The sequence below is a fragment of the Bolinopsis microptera genome, chromosome 9 (genome assembly GCF_026151205.1).
Source record: "Bolinopsis microptera isolate Bmic1 chromosome 9, MBARI_Bmic_1.0, whole genome shotgun sequence".
In the NCBI taxonomy this organism is placed as follows: Eukaryota; Metazoa; Ctenophora; class Tentaculata; order Lobata; family Bolinopsidae; genus Bolinopsis; species Bolinopsis microptera.
This window is the reverse complement of record NC_087080.1, coordinates 16,324,707-16,347,878: the sequence shown is the minus strand read 5'-3', so window position 1 is coordinate 16,347,878 and position 23,172 is coordinate 16,324,707. Positions and strand designations below refer to the sequence as shown.

Genomic DNA, 23,172 nt, shown 5'->3' with positions numbered 1-23,172 from the left:
AAAGTTTATTTGGGTTAGAAACGACATCTGGGTCCCTACCCTCGCACAAGATTATTCTCAATTTTCTTGTTGTGTCCACAACTATACCGTTGATCAGAGTCACATCTGATGACTTCAGTGAAAGGGCTGATGACTTCAGTGAAAGAGCTGGTGACCTAGTGAAAGTGCTGGTGACGATGAGAAAGACCATAAACCAGGGATTCCTTCGGGAGCATGTAAGATTATATCCAAAGTTTGTTCGCCAATGGGGTGTGTCTGGGTGTCAAAGATCTTCAAGGTGGGTGCTGCTTGTGATGAACTCTAGAAGGATGGGATGGTAATACTCGGTCTGGCCGTCTGGAAGCCCATAGAATTCCAGTTCAGAAACCGAGTAAGGAGGTGCGGCTACTGATGAGAAGCCTCCTTAAAGTTTATTTGGGTTAGAAACGACATCTGGGTCCCTACCCTCGCACAAGATTATTCTCAATTTTCTTGTTGTGTCCACAACTATACCGTTGATCAGAGTCACATCTGATGACTTCAGTGAAAGGGCTGATGACTTCAGTGAAAGAGCTGGTGACCTAGTGAAAGTGCTGGTGACGATGAGAAAGACCATAAACCAGGGATTCCTTCGGGAGCATGTAAGATTATATCCAAAGTTTGTTCGCCAATGGGGTGTGTCTGGGTGTCAAAGATCTTCAAGGTGGGTGCTACTTGTGATGAACTCTAGAAGGATGGGATGGTAATACTCGGTCTGGCCGTCTGGAAGCCCATAGAATTCCAGTTCAGAAACCGAGTAAGGAGGTGCGGCTACTGATGAGAAGCCTCCTTAAAGTTTATTTGGGTTAGAAACGACATCTGGGTCCCTACCCTCGCACAAGATTATTCTCAATTTTCCTGTTGTGTCCACAACTATTCATACTAAAGTTAAATAACTCTTCTGAGGAAATCTTACCCCAAATAGGCTTTAAAATCTTTTGTTTGGGACTTTTGTTAGTATTGGGCGAAACAACCAGTTTGACTAGTATCCCAACATGATCACTTTTGGCAAGCGGAGAAACGATCTTACGACCGTTGACAAGAGCATCATCATGGGCTACATCACCGGGGGGGCAGGGGGGGCAGCTGCCCCCCTGGGATTTGGGGGACAAGTTTACAAAAACATGAAAATGTATGTATAGTAAAGTGTAGTACTAATGTGTAGTTAAAAGAGATTGTGAAGTATGTACTGTCAATAAATTCGGACTACTTACATTAATTTGCTTTTTCTTTTAGTTGCTGCTAACGTAAATTCGTGTCCCTCAAGTACTGGAAAATGCGTCAAAATTGTCTAATTTCCTTAAAATTTTTCAGGGGGGCTTCGACCCCCTATCCCCCCGACAAGGGGCTCCGCCCCTTGACCCCACTGGGGGCTGCGCCCCAGACCCCTGCTATTGGGGGGGCTTCGCCCCCTACCCCCCCCCACCAGGGGCTCCACCTCTGGAACCCGCAATCCCTTGCCCCCCCTGGGTTGAAGACGTGATGTAGCCCCTGATCATCAAATTAATTTAATTACCTTTACTCGCCCGCTCTGTCTTAACAACATTTATTTTCTTCGATGCACAAGTATTTTATCCCTTTAACATCCACAAACAACTGTAACTCTCCAAACTTGAGCTAATTAGGTAATGCGCCATCGACAGTGAGCCGCGCGTGCCGACTGTAGGTTGGTTTTTAGCGCTAATTTCGGCCAGCACAATTTTCTTCAAACAAATAGATATTGAGTAGCCTTCCCGACCTCCAATAGCAAGTGCTACGAAGTAGCGCGCGCCGGGCCAGATCATCAACAATGGTCAAATATTACACTGAGTTTAAATTACTTTTAACGGGCGACACTTGCAAAATATTTGTTTCGTCGGCGAGTTTAGCATTAGTTGCCACACGTTACAAGTTTCTTTTGTGCACGCAAAGCGTGTTCACATAGCCATGTGTCTACGCATACTGCGCGCGGTCGCGCGCTACTACAAGCGAGAGGGCTTTGGTTAGAGCAACAAAGCGTGGGCTCCGGCCAAAGGCCAGCGATTAGAAGGGGGCCTTTTGCGAGCGAAAAGGGGTTACAACGTATGTATTATGTCAAAGTTTTGGTAGGTTACAAACTTTAAAAATCACTTTACACTCGTTCTTCAAGACACTGATTCTGAATCAAATCACATAACATCTGCATCTGGTTAAGATGTTTCCCTGGCGAGATATCGACAAAAAACTGTTATGTTTCGATCACTGTAATCCTTTTGATTTCCCGCTAGGGTTACGTTAGGGTTTCAGCATATGCTTTGATGTTTGATTAAGGCCAGGATTGGGATTCGATCAGATTAGAGGGTTAAGGTTACGAATGATCATCTAGGGACACCTATTGTAGCGCGATGCGTTACTAGACTGTGCCGCGCCGCGCACTCAATAAGGCTTCTCACAGCGACCTCCTGGCTTAGCTAAATCGGCGAGATGCGCTACTGTGCTGCCATGAATTGACATCGTCAATTAAGGACACCTAGCTAGAGAACGTGTCAGAAAGTCAAGTGACAGGCAAGTGTTTACTTAAAGTTAACCATATCACATGTACTTTCAACTTTCGCGCCGCTGCGGGCGCACTTGTTTCGGATGGCGGGCGCGCGCGCCACTGCAAGTACAAAGTTGTAGCGAGATGCACTACTGAGCACAGGGGGACTATAGTGCAAGGAAACTGCTGATAATAATAGATCAGAGCGAGTCGAGTGATTAATCATCATCTTTGAAATGTTCACTATTGTACGGGCGAACTCTCTGTCGCGCGCGGTATGCCGCGCTCTGCTAGTACCACTGGCGACTAGGTTGTCAACATTGTACGGCGCCGGTCTGCACGCACACTACACACACGTAGTATTGCGAGACATATTTATATTCGTAAGATAACATAATGTCAGAACTCAGAAGCTCTTGAAGTCTTGAAAATTGTTTGTTTGATATTATTAGTACAGTAATCAAATAAACGAGTTTTACGAGTCAATGAAAACGCGGTTCGGTGGGAAATCATACAAGAAATACAGACGTTTATTGTAATTTTACAATATTTAAATCAAACCCATATTTATAATATCGCCAGCAGAAATTTAAAGTACATCAGAATAATTCACCATAACTTAAAAGATAATATAGCAAAACAACATAGCTACAAAATAAAATAAATCATCTTGTGCTAAACAAAATAATTAATTTCTAGTTAAAGGAAATGCGCGAAGAAACATTATTTACCCGATCATCTTAGATATTGTCAATCTTACAACCCCTATAGCTAGAGTAAGATTAGATAGTGTTCGGAAATGTAACCATATAAGATTAGCTTCACACTTTTAATAATGATCCTAGTTTTAACCAAATAAACGCATTTCTCGTAACAATACAAGAACCCGTTCCTATATGAGAAGTAATTACCATTTTTAAAATAGTTTTAAAACTATTTTCACAACTACTATTAAATACATTTATTGAGATCATGAATACGATGTAGTTACATTGAAACGTCGAGTAATCTCCTTTCCCTAATAAGAGCATTTTTACTTGTCGCAACAACCGGGATAAAGATAATTTTACACAGAACACATAGAGCTGTAGATACATACTGTATGTAGATATTTCTAGAAAACGGTAAAATTTCTCAGTATAAAATAAAAGATTTTTAAAATTCTTGAATCAGATTTCTTTATAAGTTATCTTATATTAATTAGATAACTGCTAAATTTAATAAAGTTAGCTGGGGATTAAACCTATCAATATCTTTTTTTCATAAATTACATCCTCGAACATCCTATACACAACGCTGTATAATATATTCTCTCATGATCAGTGTGTAACTGTCCATAATGTAAAAGTTGTTATCTCACTCTTGTTTACGCTAATATAATGCATTAAATAGGGGTGCAATAACTGGGAGGGAGATAACTATTGTTATCTCCCTGGTACTACATTTAGGCTGTGATTAACAGGTAAATAGGAGGGAGATAACTATTGTTATCTCCCTGGCCCATCCTTAGTCGCTGAGATGTTGCTAATTATTTTAAAAACAGAAAGTGGTATAACTTATGTTCTGATAAATATTTTTGCTTCAAAATTTTACAGAATGTCAATAACAAGTAGTCAACCATTTGTGGCAAGTTTTGTGTGAGTGTGAGCTTCACTGAGCTTATTTGACCAATTTAAAATAATTAGCAACATCTCAGCGACCTGTAACAATTTTAAGAGATAAGGATGTGTCCTCTAGAAAGTTTGACTCTGGAATGTTCTATGTAGTAATATTATCGGTCGTTAATTTCCGATGTAAATGCTGCATTCGCTAACATCATTTCGTAGATCATCAGAGAATGCATTTACATCACTGCTTATAATATGATAACATGAGTTATATCCCTCGGTCAAACCTCGGGATATAACTCGTTTTATCCAACTCGTCAAACTCGTTGGATAAAACTATTTTCACAACTCAAAGTTGTGAAAATAATGTTATCACATTATAAGCAGTGATGTAACTGCTTAATACACAACTACATATCATTACTACTGTATATAATTTACATAACTACATATCATTACTACTGTATAGCGTATATAATACATAACTACATATCATTACTACTGTATATAATACACAACTACATATCATTACAACTGTAATGAAAGAAACGCTCCCTTTCTAGCGTGAGCTTATTTATAACATTATAAGGAAGAAGATACAGAATATTCGGCAGATTGTTTTAATATCTCCTAGCAGTAATATGGGGACGTCCACATATTACGTAATCAGCCGAGGGGGAGGGGGGTTTCCAAATGATAACGCTAGTGTAATTTGGACACAATAGCTACGTGTAAAACTGATTACGGAGGGGGGGGGGGGGGGGGGGGGGGGTAATATTACGTAATAATATGTGAATGACCCCTATCTTAAAACATACCTAGTAATTTGAACATAATAAATATAATAATTTGGTAACCAACATGCAACAATTGTTTTCATCAAACTATTACTAGCACTAAAACTGTGTTAAATTAGCTAATCTAAGATAAAGAAGTTAAAAAGATTTTAAAATAATTTTAACCAAGTTAAAAAATACAGTACAACTAATATATATATAACTTAATATTGCAAAACTGTGAGTGTTAATGCGGCGCTAAAACTGTGAGTGTTGACATGGTCTATTATCTCTTGACTACACGAGTAAAGTTACACTCTGCTACCAGATTAGAGGTCTTTCTTAAAATACACACTTTTCAGCAATGCAGCATACTGATAATAAAATTTATTGACTGTTTATAAAGTAAATATTGAATTTACTAATTGCACATGTGACATAGTGTTCTAAAAAATATTCTTTTTAGGAAGGTTTTCTTCGTAGATTCTGTCGTAAATAATACCGCCAATTTCGCTGCTTCTCATTTCATCTCTAAACTGAAATTAGAGAGCACTTATAATATAACAACAACATATACTACTTAGTATTACTATATAATATATATAATATTTATTATAATGTTTATTCAATATAAGTGTTAAAATAGGGAAATGTAACTTTAAACGTAAATAAACCTGTTGATCGCAACAGTGGTAGCCCCACACGAACGTAAAGAGACCAGTTTGTTTCACAGACTCAATAACACTAGCAGGATTGTCTTTTAGTAATCCGCTGAATATCGATATTCCCTGAGAATAAACGTGTGAAGATAGTTAGCTACAGTATTAGTATAATACTATGTATCCATAGTGACGAGGTATGTTATAATACTATGTAACCATAGTGACGAGGTATGTAATAATACTATGTAACCATAGTGACGAGGTATGTTATAATACTATGTAACCATAGTAACGAGGTAGGTTATAATACTATGTAACCATAGTAACGAGGTATGTTATAATACTATGTAACCATAGTGACGAGGTATGTAATAATACTATGTAACCATAGTGACGAGGTATGTTATAATACTATGTAACCATAGTGACGAGGTATGTTATAATACTATGTAACCATAGTGACGAGGTATGTTATAATACTATGTAACCATAGTGACGAGGTATGTTATAATACTATGTAACCATAGTGCCGAGGTATGTTATAATACTTTCCGGGAATTATATGCACTAAAACTCGTGGACACTGAGAGCTGATAATTTGCCGATAGGGGGGTATGCAACGACCATTAATGACCATTAATGACCATTAATGACCATTAATGACCATTAATGACAATGTCAGTTTTGACAAAATTCCATCTACTGACATTAATGGTCGTTGCATCCCCCCTGCCGATATATCCCGCAAGGGAAGCAAAGGTATTATCGGAATAGACTCAGACTGGCTGGCGGCAAGTATTAAAACAAATAACACTGGCGTTCTATATATTAGACACTATATTGTATCATGCGCACGTATCACATTACACACCTTCCAATCAGAACCTAAATAATAGCTATTTTTGCACAACAGATTATGTAGGAAGGCTATATTAAATTAAATGTATAAAACTACTACTATTATTGAATTAACTGTGTGGAAAACACAAATCGCTTCAGGACGTTCAGAATTCTCAATACATATATAAGTTATAGAAAGCACGAGTTTACACTGATTACAGTGAAGTGTGTAGTGTATAGTCTGAAGTTTACACACTATAATCTGCTTATAGCACGACACAAGGGTATTAGTCTTGGAACATTTTGTGACAACGATTTTGAAATTTGATGCATTTTAACCGTGTCAAATTGGCTAAAACTAATTACCTCGTACACCCCGTCACATAGTGAGCGTCCTGCTGCTACTAGCTTACCGAAACTGAACTGCACGTGTCACGTGTCACGTGTTATTTACACTCCGCCACTGAGATCCCCAGGTGAATTTATCAGGCTAAGTTTGGTCACGTTATCACTTGGTGATCACGTGCCCGACAAACTGTACCACCAAAGATTAAAGCTAATGATGTGTACTTACATGTAAGTTTTCAGCAGTTGCCATGGTAATGATGTGTACTTACATGTAAGTTTTCAGCAGTTGCCATGGTAATGATGTGTACTTACATGTAAGTTTTCAGCAGTTGCCATGGTAATGATGTGTACTTACATGTAAGTTTTCAGCAGTTGCCATGGTAATGATGTGTACTTACATGTAAGTTTTCAGCAGTTGCCATGGTAATGATGTGTACTTACATGTAAGTTTTCAGCAGTTGCCATGGTAATGATGTGTACTTACATGTAAGTTTTCAGCAGTTGCCATGGTAATGATGTGTACTTACATGTAAGTTTTCAGCAGTTGCCATGGTAACGGATGCTTTGAGACAGGACACTCTGTTATCCAGACAATCTGCGTAAGTTTCTGTGCTCCCCTGAACGATAAGGACGACCGGCCAACGATTCTGTTTGTTACGCAGCCTAGAGGGATATTATTAACTATATTTAGCAGCCTAGAGGAATATTATCAACTATATTTAGCAGCCTATATACTTTCATTGTATCAACCAAAATAAATAAGCTCATGCAATCATAAAACTGACGATTGCATGGTTTGAGCTAAATACAATATAATTAATGACTGAATATTTACATGACGCAAGTATCGGGACAGAAGCTGCAGAGAATGAGGTTTCTATTTGCTACATTGTGGAACAGGTCGTGTAGTATAACGTCTAGGTACACGTTCTTATCAGCGTGATACGTCACGTTTTCTGCTCCCTGGGGAAACAGTGGTGGTTAAGATAAGGCATTCCCCGAAATACCCCTTGATTTCCCCCTTTTTAACGCTATAATACAACGCTAGATAGCGCTATATAGCGCTAGACAATGCTAGATAGCGCTATATAGCGCTAGACAACGCTAGATAGCGCTATATAGCGCTAGACAACGCTAGATAGCGCTATATAGCGCTAGATAATGCTAGATAGCGATCTATGGAATTTTAACTGTCGGTTAAGGACCGCCTGACATTGTTACCTGATATTGCCCCGGTTTATATACAATTCTCATAACTTTCTCACCTCGTAAGGCAGATCTGCCTTTACTTCCAGCATTAATCCTAACTCAGAGGGCAGCGTTCTGAGCGCATCAGATAGGTAGGGGTACGGTTTACTCTTTTGTTGGAGTTCAGCCAACTCTTCATTCTGAAACAACGGTTAGATAATCGGTTTAAACAAGGAATCCCAATGGCAGTTGGGGGGGGGGCACACTTGTGCTCATAGAGTTTTCACTATGTTGAGGTTAATAAAATTATGCAATTATTTTAAAAACAACTAACTTATTTAATAATCTACTAGTAATATTGTGATTATCCTGTTAACTAATGTACCTGACGAAGTAGAAGCTGCTCACTCCTGTTAACTAATGTACCTGACGAAGTAGAAGCTGCTCACTCCTGTTAACTAATGTACCTGACGAAGTAGAAGCTGCTGACTCCTGTTAACTAATGTACCTGACGAAGTAGAAGCTGCTGACTCCTGTTAACTAATGTACCTGACGAAGTAGAAGCTGCTCACTCCTGTTAACTAATGTACCTGACGAAGTAGAAGCTGCTCACTCCTGTTAACTAATGTACCTGACGAAGTAGAAGCTGCTGACTCCTGTTAACTAATGTACCTGACGAAGTAGAAGCTGCTCACTCCTGTTAACTAATGTACCTGACGAAGTAGAAGCTGCTCACTCCTGTTAACTAATGTACCTGACGAAGTAGAAGCTGCTGACTCCTGTTAACTAATGTACCTGACGAAGTAGAAGCTGCTGACTCCTGTTAACTAATGTACCTGACGAAGTAGAAGCTGCTGACTCCTGTTAACTAATGTACCTGACGAAGTAGAAGCTGCTGACTCCTGTTAACTAATGTACCTGACGAAGTAGAAGCTGCTGACTCCTGTTAACTAATGTACCTGACGAAGTAGAAGCTGCTCACTCCTGTTAACTAATGTACCTGACGAAGTAGAAGCTGCTCACTCCTGTTAACTAATGTACCTGACGAAGTAGAAGCTGCTCACTCCTGTTAACTAATGTACCTGACGAAGTAGAAGCTGCTCACTCCTGTTAACTAATGTACCTGACGAAGTAGAAGCTGCTCACTCCTGTTAACTAATGTACCTGACGAAGTAGAAGCTGCTGACTCCTGTTAACTAATGTACCTGACGAAGTAGAAGCTGCTGACTCCTGTTAACTAATGTACCTGACGAAGTAGAAGCTGCTGACTCCTGTTAACTAATGTACCTGACGAAGTAGAAGCTGCTCACTCCTGTTAACTAATGTACCTGACGAAGTAGAAGCTGCTCACTCCTGTTAACTAATGTACCTGACGAAGTAGAAGCTGCTGACTCCTGTTAACTAATGTACCTGACGAAGTAGAAGCTGCTCACTCCTGTTAACTAATGTACCTGACGAAGTAGAAGCTGCTCACTCCTGTTAACTAATGTACCTGACGAAGTAGAAGCTGCTCACTCCTGTTAACTAATGTACCTGACGAAGTAGAAGCTGCTGACTCCTCTGTTTCTCGTCCACAATGAGTCCCTCGGTAGGAGCCCACTCCAGTGCGTGACTAGTCATGTGGCAGATGGGCACCTTCCGTTTCCCTGGCAACTCAATCTCCAGATCGTGATACAGTACTGCTCTCTGAAAAGAAAGGGGGATTACATACATATCATACTCGCCTCGCCGGCATTTTTGAGAGTCATTTTTAAGGTTTTTTGCCCAAAATTGCCGTTTTTAAGGTTTTTAAGGTTTTTAAAGGTTTTTAAGGTCCCCCGGCAACATATCATACTCGCCTCGCCGGCGGAAGTGTCGTATAGCACTTGGGCCCAATGGGCCCACCGGGCTATACGAAGATACATCGTCCTCGGGCTAGCGCCCTTTAGGACATATATATATTATATCGCATATAAATGTTTAGGGTGTTTATGTCCTATTTGATATATATTTATATATTTACAAGGTCTTGAGTGACCACTACATCTGTCTTCACCAAGTGTGCCCCCCCCCCTATATAATGGTATATTTACAAGGTCTTGAGTGACCACTACATCTGTCTCCACCATGTGTGCACCGTGTCTGTAGGCTGTTTCCATGGATGCTATTGTATTTTCCGGCAGACAAGGTAACCTGTAAAATATACTAGAGTTTAGTACTAGAGTCTAGTTTACACTTATAAGCAAGTGTAACAAAACGGGTACTTACTACTTAGTTCAGTTTTACAGAGTTACCTATCAATACCAACCATGATGCAGAGTTACCTATCAATCCTACCTATGCATTATATACAGTGATACAGTGTGATACAGTGTGATACAGTGTGATACAGTGTGATACAGTGTGATACAGTGTGATACAGTGTGATACAGTGTGATACAGTGTGACTAACTCTGAGAAGAGCTCCTTGTCGGTGTGTGTCACACCACAGCCCCTGTGTCCTATCTCTAGAGTAGTAGAGTAGTCAGTAGTAGCAGGGCTCAAGGAGGGGGGAGGCTGCTTCAACCCTTTTATCTCTAGTATACTGCCTGATATTACATTCGTTATCTAGAACCATAGTTAACATGTGAGCAGCTATAATATTCTACAATACACTTGTATTATGTCACGTGGTGGCGACAGTGAAGCATTGCTTGAGAACACGTACAGGCTACAAACTAGCACACTAGCACACTACAGCACACTACTACACGTACAAGCGAGGAGTCCTATGATGGTGTCGGTCTCGTTAATCAGAGGAAGTGCTATGTGATCCAGTAGTGTGATCTGATCCAGAGCTAGGTAACCTCTTCCCAGGAACGTTCCGTCACTGTAACACAGGGACAGACAGCACATCTGAGAGATAGAGTCCGAGGTTACTCAATACTCACTAACGGTGGGAGGGGGGGGGGAGGGGGACACTATAAACGGGGGGAGGGGAGGGGGACACTAACGAGGGGGAAGGGGGGAGGGGGGCGGGGTGGTTGGGGTGGGGTATGGGGACACTAACGGGGGGGGGGGGGGGGGGGGGTGGGGGGGACGGGAGGGGGACACTAACGGGGGGAAGGGGGGAGGGGGGGGGGGGGCGGGGCGGTTGGGGTGGGGTATGGGGACACTAACGGGGGGGGGGGGGGACACTAACAGGGGGGAGGGGGGACACTAACAGGGGGGAGGGGGGACACTAACAGGGGGGAGGGGGGACACTAACAGGGGGGAGGGGGGACACTAACAGGGGGGAGGGGGGACACTAACAGGGGGGAGGGGGGACACTAACAGGGGGGAGGGGGGACACTAACAGGGGGGAGGGGGGACAATAACGGGGGGGGGGACACTAACAGGGGGGAGGGGGGACACTAACAGGGAGGGGGGGAAATACTCACCATATTAGCGCTCTCCTCCATAACGCGGAATGAGTAGTTTAGTACACTTCCCGCCTTGTACACGGTGCCTTTATCAGACTGTGGCCGGTATTTCTGCAATGTGGTCTCACTGTACTCACATACCTCGATAGTATCTACCTCCGGTCCTTCCTGGGCAGTTAGTTTGTTAGTTTGGCAAGGGGCCAGGGGGGTCTTCCTGGACAGGTAGTATCTTTTTAGGTAAGTTAAGAGCTGTTCTGATTACCTTACGAGACATATTTAAATGGTACGAAATTCTGATTATAATCGATTTTGGTGTTTCCACAGCTGTTACTCTAGTAGCAGGGAGGCCTGGTGTAGCAGGTGTCAGTTAAAGGTAGAGATAGTCCTCTGCGCTCCTTGTTTGCACAAAGACAGACACGTCGTCAGTTAACTAGATCACACTGCAGTTAACCACATCACCAGGTTGGCGAAGTAACCAGGTAACTGTGTATATAGTACACACTATAATATATAGTAACAGTTAACAACATCAGACAGTCAACAGTGTTATAATTTGATTTGAAGTTCGCAAAGAGAACAATACAGTGTACAAAGTGATCATCAAATGTAAGAATTAATAAGAAATGCGACCGCACTTCTTACAAGGATGGCCGCTCAATTCGTCGACCAATTACCGAATCTTGGAACCCCATCGATGCCTATGCCCCTTTGACCAAACGTTGAGGCAAAATGGGAAAAATGTTTCGGTAAAAATAAGAAAAATCAAAAAATCAATATTTCTATTGAGCTGTACTTGCTAATTACTTAATTAGAGAAGGGGAACACAGGATTAATGGCGATGCTTATTTTCATAACTAAAGTTTTAGCTGCTTCAAAATTACACTTACGACTAAGTGTAATTTTGGAATTTTTCAAAAGACCCACCCACCACTCTTCGTGCTAACTGTTGAGAAATCACAGTATTGACTGTGTCTTGGTATATAAAATAAGATACTCACCCATAAATTGCTTTAGACAGCTCATTAAACATTGGGAAATGGGCAAATTCTACCCACTATTTAGTAGGGGCTTTGTTTTCAATGTAGTCGAATTAGATACAAGTTACAAAAAGAAAAACTTTTTTTTTAAACTCAAAAAAACTCAAAAAACCTCAAAACCCATTTCCAAAATTGAAATTTGAGGTAAAATGGTTTTTTTTTGTTGGTTAGACACCCCCTTTGTACTATGTACTAACTGTTTTTCTGGGATATGAGCAGCAGACCCACCACTTAGTACAAAAGTACTAACTGCGTTTTGGAAGAAAATAATGACCCCCCAACGTCACGTACGATTCTGACCTTATGATCCCCCCGCCCCCCCCCCCCCCTCCCCCGATTTAACATGATGTAAGACTTACGTTGCTAACTACTTGGAGGTGGGCTGTAAAGAAACTTGGCTCGCTGCCATCTAACAGTACCACAGGGGGGTCCCCTTTCACTCCGCTACCAACTCTCACGCAGTACTGGAGCTCACAGGCGAGCAAGGGACTCTTCCCATCCAACTCATCTGGAATATTATAATATACTTAATATAATTATATGAATAATATGAGTTATATGGGATCTTATAATTGTATCGTTTGTAAAACTAAGCAATACATCCTATACAGTATACCTCTTATATACAATATACAATATAAATCCTATAAATAATTCAGTTGTTAACGGGCTCCAGGTTAGTGGATCTGATCTGAATCAAATTATATTATATTCTTACAATATTTATATAAATAAGTAACAAAATCAAAGGATTTAGTGGATCTGATCTGAATCAAATTATATTATATTCTTACAATATTTATATAAATAAGTAACAAAATCAAAGGATTTTCGGATAACGACCGATTTTAAATGGAGCAAAAAGTTGAAATCAGCATTTTAATTTGTACAGTTTGTATGAGTTTGTATGAAAAGAAGTTAATGGTTATAAGAGAGAAGTTCGTCGAAGTTCTGAAATGAGAAGTAAGATATTTAGGGGGGAGGGGGGATCAACAAGTACCTACTTTCAAACTCTCCTGGAAAAAGATCAAGTTAACATTTGATTAAACAGTTGAATGGTTTTCTTGGATCCCAGTAGATCGTCTGGAAACACCTCTCCTCGTCATATTTGTTAGTAAATATTGGCCCTGAAAATTAGTTATAAGTTGTTCAGTGTTACTGCTACCGATTTTCTGCAAATACGCAAATAAAATTATAGATATCTCTAGAGAATGTATGTGTTCACACTTATAATATAGATATCTTGTGTGTTTACACTACAGATACTCGTCACTCGGTAAACTGATTATTTAATAGCGTGACTTTGTTAAACAGTAAGGAGAAGTGTTGTCTATATCTCTATATATTTACCTATAACTAATGTATTTACCTATAACTAATGTATTTACCTATAACTAATGTATTTACCTATAACTAATGTATTTACCTATAACTAATGTATTTACCTATAACTAATGTATTTACCTATAACTAATGTATTTACCTATAACTAATGTATTTACCTATAACTAATGTATTTACCTATAACTAATGTATTTACCTATAACTAATGTATTTACCTATAACTAATGTATTTACCTATAACTAATGTATTTACCTATAACTAATGTATTTACCTATAACTAATGTATTTACCTATAACTAATGTATTTACCTATAACTAATGTATTTACCTATAACTAATGTATTTACCTATAACTAATGTATTTACCTATAACTAATGTATTTACCTATAACTAATGTATTTACCTATAACTAATGTATTTACCTATAACTAATGTATTTACCTATAACTAATGTATTTACCTATAACTAATGTATTTACCTATAACTAATGTATTTACCTATAACTAATGTATTTACCTATAACTAATGTATTCACCTATAACTAATGTATTTACCTATAACTAATGTATTCACCTATAACTAATGTATTTACCTATAACTAATGTATTTACCTATAACTAATGTATTTACCTATAACTAATGTATTCACCTATAACTAATGTATTTACCTATAACTAATGTATTTACCTATAACTAATGTATTTACCTATAACTAATGTATTCACCTATAACTAATGTATTTACCTATAACTAATGTATTTACCTATAACTAATGTATTTACCTATAACTAATGTATTCACCTATAACTAATGTATTTACCTATAACTAATGTATTCACCTATAACTAATGTATTTACCTATAACTAATGTATTTACCTATAACTAATGTATTTACCTATAACTAATGTATTTACCTATAACTAATGTATTTACCTATAACTAATGTATTTACCTATAACTAATGTATTTACCTATAACTAATGTATTTACCTATAACTAATGTATTTACCTATAACTAATGTATTTACCTATAACTAATGTATTTACCTATAACTAATGTATTTACCTATAACTAATGTATTCACCTATAACTAATGTATTTACCTATAACTAATGTATTTACCTATAACTAATGTATTTACCTATAACTAATGTATTCACCTATAACTAATGTATTTACCTATAACTAATGTATTTACCTATAACTAATGTATTTACCTATAACTAATGTATTTACCTATAACTAATGTATTTACCTATAACTAATGTATTTACCTATAACTAATGTATTGCCATATTTCTGGATGGGAGCCACAGCATGAGGTACTCTACCATCATAACTATTGTAACCCTCATCACCATATAAGGTAATGTTACCATGGTAACCCTCATTCTTATCTTGTTCCTCATCATATTTCATCACAGGTTCACTACATTCCCCAGTACATTCCCCAGTACATTCCTCAAGGTCATCAGATGTAGCACTATTTTCAGTGCAGTCCGACATTAGTGCGTCAGGAGATAGGGATGACATGGTGAACTACATGGTTATATATAAATTATTATGTATTATATACATAATATTACTACGTGTACATAGCAAAACAAATTTATACAAGGTATATTTAGGTATTATCTGAACTAAAAGGGGCTGTCTCTAATACACAGTATAGTAAACAGAGTAAACAGAGTAAACAGAGTAAACAGAGTAAACAGAGTAAACAGAGTAAACAGAGTAAACAGAGTAAACAGAGTAAACAGAGTAAACAGAGTAAACAGAGTAAACAGAGTAAACAGAGTAAACAGAGTAAACAGAGTAAACAGAGTAAACAGAGTAAACAGAGTAAACAGAGTAAACAGAGTAAACAGAGTAAACAGAGTAAACAGAGTAAACAGAGTAAACAGAGTAAACAGAGTAAACAGAGTAAACAGAGTAAACAGAGTAAACAGAGTAAACAGACTAAACAGAGTAAACAGACTAAACAGAGTAAACAGTCATTGTAAATCACACATGTATATGTTTCACTGTGTTACACCTTCCCCGCTAGGTATAAACTGGTAGGTGCATTTTACAAACAAAGCAACAAAGCAACCAAGCCAAAATGTAAAAAGGGTTAATGCTACTGTATTTAAACCGACATTATTATATGAAGACGTTGTGACTGATAGACGGGTAACTAATGTAGTCTAGTGTTTACACTATTTTATATATATAATATAAATTATAGAGACATTAGTCGGTACACATTATATTGCTCACACAATTACTAACATTAAGAAGTTTCAGCAACTAATCGGGGGGGGGGGGGGGGGGGGGTAAAACTGTTTCAGTGCGAGGAAAGTATATAAAGTGAGCAGCAGAGTAAACTGTTTCAGTGCGAGGAAGGTATATAAAGTGAGCAGCAGAGTAAACTGTTTCAGTGCGAGGAAGGTATATAAAGTGAGCAGCAGAGTAAACTGTTTCAGTGCGAGGAAAGTATATAAAGTGAGCAGCAGAGTAAACTGTTTCAGTGCGAGGAAAGTATATAAAGTGAGCAGCAGAGTAAACTGTTTCAGTGCGAGGAAAGTATATAAAGTGAGCAGCAGAGTAAACTGTTTCAGTGCGAGGAAAGTATATAAAGTCTCATGCAGAAACTACTTGTTGTATATAACATAATAGTAGTAGTATTTGTTTAAGTAGTGTTGAAAGTAGTGTTAAAATCTACTATATATTATACACTACTACACTACTACACTACTACACTGCTACACTACTACACTACTACACTACTACACTACTACACTACTACACTGCTACACTGCTACACTACTACACTACTATACTGCTACACTGCTACACTACTACACTACTACACTACTACACTGCTACACTGCTACACTGCTACACTGCTACACTGCTACACTACTACACCACTACACCACTTCACCACTACATCACTACACTACTACACTACTACACTACTACACTACTACACTACTACACTACTACACTACTACACTACTACACTACTACACTACCACACTACTACACTACTACACTACTACACTACTACACTACTACACTACTACACTACTACACTACTACACTACCACACTGCTACACTGCTACACTACTACACCACTACACCACTTCACCACTACATCACTACACTACTACACTACTACACTACTACACTACTACACTACTACACTACTACACTACTACACTACTACACTACTACACTACTACACTACTACACTACTACACTACTAAACTACTACACTACTACACTACTACACTACTACACTCCTACACTCCTACACTGCTACACTGCTACACTGCTACACTGCTACACTGCTACACTGCTACACTGATACGCTGCTACACTACTACACTACTACACTACTACACTACTACTACTACACTACTACACTACTACTACTACACTACTACACTACTCCCACAATGAATATATAGCTCCAGATACGTGTCCTTATATGGAATAATAATGTGCGTATAGAGTGTTCTAATTAATCAGGTTTAGTTGCACAGTAACCATGGTAACGGAGCTCATCTTGCAGGTTTGCCTTTTGGAAACCAGAGACTTGATAAAATAAAAGGATTTTTTAATGAAAAGAATCGAAGCGAAAATCAATAAATAATGTGCCTTTATGCTTTCAAGGAAAGATGAAACTGGTAATTAAATAACATCAAACTCTCGAGCAAATTGCTTTAATATAATATATGATTGATGTTTCTATTTGGTGAGCGGTTTATCAGGTGGCATCGGTCTCTCCGTTCATAATAGTGTAACAAATAAAAGTTATAATTCAATAAAACCTTGGCTGACGGCTGTTGAGTGTTGTCATTTAACGGCCCCTGTTGTCATTGTAGCGGCCCCTGTTGTCATTGTAACGGCCCCTGTTGTCATTGTAACGGCCCCTGTTGTCATTGTAGCGGCCCCTGTTGTCATTGTAGCGGCCCCTGTTGTCATTGTAACGGCCCCTGTTGTCATTGTAGCGGCCCCTGTTGTCATTGTAGCGGCCCCTGTTGTCATTGTAGCGGCCCCTGTTGTCATTGTAGCGGCCCCTGTTGTCATTGTAACGGCCCCTGTTGTCATTGTAGCGGCCCCTGTTGTCATTTTAACGGCCCCTGTTGTCATTGTAACGGCCCCTGTTTTCATTGTAACGGTCCCTGTTGTCATTGTAGCGGTCCCTGTTGTCATTGTAACGGCCCCTGTTGTCATTGTAGCGGCCCCTGTTGTCATTGTAGCGGCCCCTGTTGTCATTGTAGCGGCCCCTGTTGTCATTGTAGCGGCCCCTGTTGTCATTGTAGCAGCCCCTGTTGTCATTGTAACGGCCCCTGTTGTCATTGTAACGGCCCCTGTTGTCATTGTAGCGGCCCCTGTTGTCATTGTAGCGGCCCCTGTTGTCATTGTAACGGCCCCTGTTGTCATTGTAGCGGCCCCTGTTGTCATTGTAGCGGCCCCTGTTGTCATTGTAGCGGCCCCTGTTGTCATTGTAGCGGCCCCTGTTGTCATTGTAACGGCCCTGTTGTCATTGTAGCGGCCCCTGTTGTCATTTTAACGGCCCCTGTTGTCATTGTAACGGCCCCTGTTTTCATTGTAACGGTCCCTGTTGTCATTGTAGCGGTCCCTGTTGTCATTGTAACGGCCCCTGTTGTCATTGTAGCGGCCCCTGTTGTCATTGTAGCGGCCCCTGTTGTCATTGTAGCGGCCCCTGTTGTCATTGTAGCGGCCCCTGTTGTCATTGTAGCAGCCCCTGTTGTCATTGTAGCGGCCCCTGTTGTCATTGTAGCGGCCCCTGTTGTCATTGTAGCGGCCCCTGTTGTCATTGTAGCGGCCCCTGTTGTCATTGTAGCGGCCCCTGTTGTCATTGTAGCGGCCCCTGTTGTCATTGTAGCGGCCCCTGTTGTCATTGTAGCGGCCCCTGTTGTCATTGTAGCGGCCCCTGTTGTCATTGTAACGGCCCCTGTTGTCATTGTAGCGGCCCCTGTTGTCATTGTAGCGGTCCCTGTTGTCATTGTAACGGCCCCTGTTGTCATTGTAGCGGCCCCTGTTGTCATTGTAGCGGCCCCTGTTGTCATTGTAGCGGCCCCTGTTGTCATTGTAACGGCCCCTGTTGTCATTGTAGCGGCCCCTGTTGTCATTGTAGCGGCCCCTGTTGTCATTGTAGCGGCCCCTGTTGTCATTGTAGCGGCCCCTGTTGTCATTGTAGCGGTCCCTGTTTCCCCTACCTTTTTTTTATCGTTTGCTTAGTTATACTGTTCACTGGATGAGTATACATTGTAATAATAAAAGTTATTGCAATAATTCTGTTAAAAGGAGGGACCTAACAATTCCATTCTCGCTCATGTCTAGGAAGGGAGTATCCCACCACTTTGTTAGCGATCATAAGGTAATCATATGAACAAGTAGTGAACAATGTTAAATATACGATAAGAGCTAATAGCTAATAGCTGCAATGGAAAATGTCATTTGACCTGAGCAATTCAATAGAACAATAAAATCGTCTTGTAGATAAGAGAGAGGGCTCATTCTAGGATAGCAACTGTTAGATGTTATGAGATCATTATAGCATTATGTTACATGTTATGATCATTTATATCACCTACCGTAAACTAAATTGCTTTTAAATTCAACTAACCGTGTATTGATATGTGTTGAGAAACTTCTGTGCTTGCAAAGGAGTGCGAATATCTGAAACAAAAGCAAATTTACAATTTTTAAATTCCGGGACCCAATTTTAAAATTGTAATGGTAAGCACAGTAATTCAGTAAGTGTGCAGTAACACACATACTGTGACAGTATGTAGCGATGTTTCTACGATCGTTTTCAGATCAAAACAACTATGTTTTTTGTTACTGAGAAATTTTATTCTTTATAGATAATTTGAACTATCGTTCTATAACAATCATCCATTAACAAAAAAATTACTCAAAAAATCTCACGTCGAAAGTTGTTGAAACAAATGCTGTTTCTGAAAATGTATAAATTTAAAGGTTACATTTATCTCCAATATTCTCAACGATCAATTTAATCCGCTCCTGAAAAAGTATCGGTTGTGGAGATTTGTGTCCGTATTATCAAGAGAAGAGTGTGACTCAGAACCAACTGAATATTAGATAATTAGATTAATTAGATTAATTAGATTAAACTAAGAATCGTAAAACGAATTAAATGGAAATTATTACAAGGTTATCTAGAGTAAAATTCATAAGAACTATAATGTAGTAGTGACAATAGAGTATAGATAATACGTTACAAAATAAGAATACAGACAATGTTTAGTTGATAGGACGCTGCATGTTGTCCCCATAATGACCTCTTTAACACCATTAATTGAGTAATTAAGTCAGTATTATATGAATTTTGCCCCCCCTCCCTCCCAACAATAATGATATTACAACAGATTTAAGTTTAATAACATTACATAATGAATACGTGATATAAAATAATTTAAAAATAATTTACCTGACTGAATAAGGTTTGTTTGGTGGAAGGCATCTTTCTGAACTCACTATACAATAAGTGCTGAACTCACAGCGAGGCAGCAAGCTGAGTAAACATGTCTGGAAAGGGGGAAATATTGTTAACAACTCATTATAAAATCAGAGGGAGAACAAATGCCATTAATTAATTAATTAATTAATTAAGTTTGTTTGAGGATCAGCAAGGAAATATTCTGCAGTTAACCATGTGTAAACCATGTGTTAACCATGTGTTGACCGAGTGTTAACCATGTGTTAAACAGCCAATGACATCCCCAATTAGTGAGCATCGGTAATTGAGTTGACAATTTGACATATAAAATATGCATCATGGGCCAAGCATTCTCTGTTTACTCACACTTCTGTTGACGTTGTACACCTTTGATATATGTTGAAAAACATTATGGCATCTTGCCCCTAATGAAACCATAGTCCTCACTCCTCAGTCCTCTATAAAGCTAAAGTCATAAGACTAAAATCTAAGAGTAAATGTTGAATTAATTTGAACAACAAATTAAGGAAGAAAGAAAGAAAGTGTAAGTTTTGTTTTAGTATAATAATTCACAACTAGATCAGCTCTAACTCTGGAAAGACAGTGCTTGATAACCTGCAAAGTATAAAACTTGTCATATATATGTTCATTATCTGTTGGAATTCTTAGCAACTTTTTGATTTCTGAGTAGAGAGGTTGCAATAAATACCATGCCTAGTCAGTGGCGTAACATTACCATTTGACACCTTCCCCTAAAAATTTTTGACTGGCCTTAAAAATAAAAATGAATGAGCTGTTGTACCCCCAAATATTTTGTTGCATCGACCGAACCCTATGTTGGTCAGGATATAATACATTTTGCTGCCAAATTGGACGATTTTTCGTTTTAAAACTAACAATTCTGGAAAAAATTGCCCCTTCTTATAATGGCACGCCACTAGACTCACCAGATTATTATTAAATCTAAAATAGCTAATAAAAATAGGCCCCTTTAATATACCCCCGGCCCCTTTAAGTGGGCAATAACATCTGCTTTATAAATTATATCTACAAATTCAAGTCTTTTTTTCCGATTCTTCTAATTGTCTCTTTCGATCTTTAATTGAGAAAGTTCCCACATTTGTTGATTGAAAATGCTGAACATGATGCTTGACTGCTTTATTGACCCGGGCAGGCACCAGTGGCGTAATGAAGGCCTCACTGACCCCGCTGTGCTTATCCTCTAAAATCACCTCATTTATTCAGGGAGGGGCGCCAAAAGGGGAGGGGGCGCCAACAGGGGGGGCGATTTTTTGGTGGGAGAGGGGGGGGGGGGGCGGCGCAAATCAGGCAACGTTACGCCGGGGGCAGACCAGTGCGTTGGTGGGCTGCTTCGGGATGTGTTAGATCCCAGAGAAGCCGCCATCCCCTCTACTGCTTTAGCTCAGTTGCAGTGGCCGTATCATGAGCCATGGTTTCCTGCCACATTGAATTGGTACCTCCGAAAGTACAGAAAAATGGTGGATTTCGGGATCCAGGATCCTCCCTCTTTATAAGGTGGTATAATTTTTTTGGTAAAATGTGTGCAGAGTCTTGATATTTTGATAGTTTTTGTATGTACAAAAGAGACAAAATATCTTGGCCTCATTCTAGATAGTAAATTAAACTTCAAAAGCCATGTAGATTATATTATTAGGAAGGTCATGAAGAGAATTGGTGCCATGTATAGAAGTAAAGCACTGCTACCCATTAAATATAGGAAAATGTTTGCCAATGCACTCATGTTGCCACAATTCGATTATTTAGACACGATCTATTGTAGAGCTGGCAAGACAAAACTTGCTGAACTTGACACTCTGTACAAAAAGGTAGCCAAAATAGCTCTCAACGTTCCAAAAACAGAGAGCAGCCTTAATGTTTATAGAGACATGAAATGGTTACCACTCCATCTTAGACGACAACTCCATCTGTCAAATTATATGTTTAGAATCATCCATGACAATTGTCCTACAAACTTTATGAACAAATTTAGTTACATATCAGGAGGTAGTAGGAGCGGCGAAAGCTGCAACCTTTATGTCAATAGATCAACATCACATAAAAACTTTCAATACTTGGGGGCAAAATGTTGGAATAATGTTCCAACAGATCTACGAAATCTGCCCGATGTTAAAAGCTTTAGTGATTCGTATAAGAAACAGCTACTATCATCTATAACAACAGACCCTAATTATACCGTCGACAATTCATATGACAAATTTTACACTGCAATCATAGTCGCCGATAACTAAGTAACTTCTAATTCTTTTAAATCTGAGGCATATATAATTGATGTATCGAAAAGATATTCCCTTTTTTACCACCTTACCATTCTGATTGATTTTGCACATGACTGACATGTTTTAACTGGAGAAGGGGTTCCCACAGTGGTAGTTTTATAAACCACTTTTAATTTATTGACCTATTATACTTAGTGGTAGTTTTATAGACCACATTTAATTTATTAACTTATCATACTTAGTATTTTTTTTTGGTGACTGTATCACCCAGTTTTAACATTTGATAATTGTACAGTTTATTGACGACACATTGACTGAATGTTATTTTATATTCTAATTTATATTCTAGATATTTTATTTATTTTACAACAGACGACAACTTCCTGTTTTTTCTTCTATATTAGTTACTCATATCTCTTGTACAGACTTTTTTACAAGGACATTGACAAATGATACTCACATTAGGCATTCATTATTGCATCTAAATTATTTCACTTGCATTAGGCTTAGAAATTTATTCTCTGGTCAACAGATTTCAAATGTTTAATTAATTTGTAGTATGACAGTAAGGTATATAAGAAGTTATTTAATTTTGCTTGGGCTATTATATTGACTAGGTATTGAGGTTTAATGATGATATGGAATTTGAATTCTATATAAATTTACACTATGTGGTTGGGGCATTTTGCATAGTAAATATGGTTACTACTCATATATATCATATTATTTG

General features: G+C 38.8%; 2 protein-coding genes across 6 annotated transcripts in view; one reads left to right on the top strand and one right to left on the bottom strand.

The window, feature by feature from the left end:
• Positions 1-3,014: 3,014 nt before the first annotated feature.
• Positions 3,015-20,673, bottom strand: LOC134820754 (glycerophosphocholine phosphodiesterase GPCPD1-like). 4 transcript variants are annotated; one of them, XR_010160917.1, is made up of 15 exons: positions 20,551-20,673; positions 20,176-20,273; positions 19,348-19,400; positions 12,713-12,861; positions 11,335-11,484; positions 10,672-10,810; positions 10,368-10,503; positions 10,009-10,108; positions 9,470-9,622; positions 8,014-8,136; positions 7,584-7,711; positions 7,276-7,411; positions 5,573-5,686; positions 4,529-5,434; positions 3,015-3,827 (listed from the first exon to the last, which is right to left on the bottom strand). XR_010160917.1 is itself a non-coding variant. In XM_063831343.1 (15 exons), exons 2-15 carry the CDS (start codon positions 20,206-20,208, stop codon positions 5,345-5,347), a joined length of 1,533 nt encoding a protein of 510 aa, XP_063687413.1. In that variant the 5' UTR covers positions 20,209-20,273; positions 20,551-20,638; the 3' UTR covers positions 5,043-5,344. The 4 variants fall into 4 exon arrangements, 3 of the variants coding, with proteins under 3 accessions (XP_063687412.1, XP_063687413.1, XP_063687414.1); XM_063831343.1 differs by lacking the exon at positions 3,015-3,827 and adding an exon at positions 19,653-19,681 and having other exon boundaries at positions 5,043-5,434; positions 20,551-20,638; XM_063831342.1 differs by having other exon boundaries at positions 3,015-5,434.
• LOC134820752 (uncharacterized) overlaps positions 3,472-23,172 on the top strand; it is a 54,574-nt gene continuing 34,873 nt past the window's right edge. For both annotated transcript variants that reach the window (XR_010160916.1, XM_063831340.1), the window contains exon 1: positions 3,472-3,484. The gene's annotated coding sequence lies outside the window, so the exon portion shown is untranslated. The remainder of the gene's footprint in view (positions 3,485-23,172) is intronic.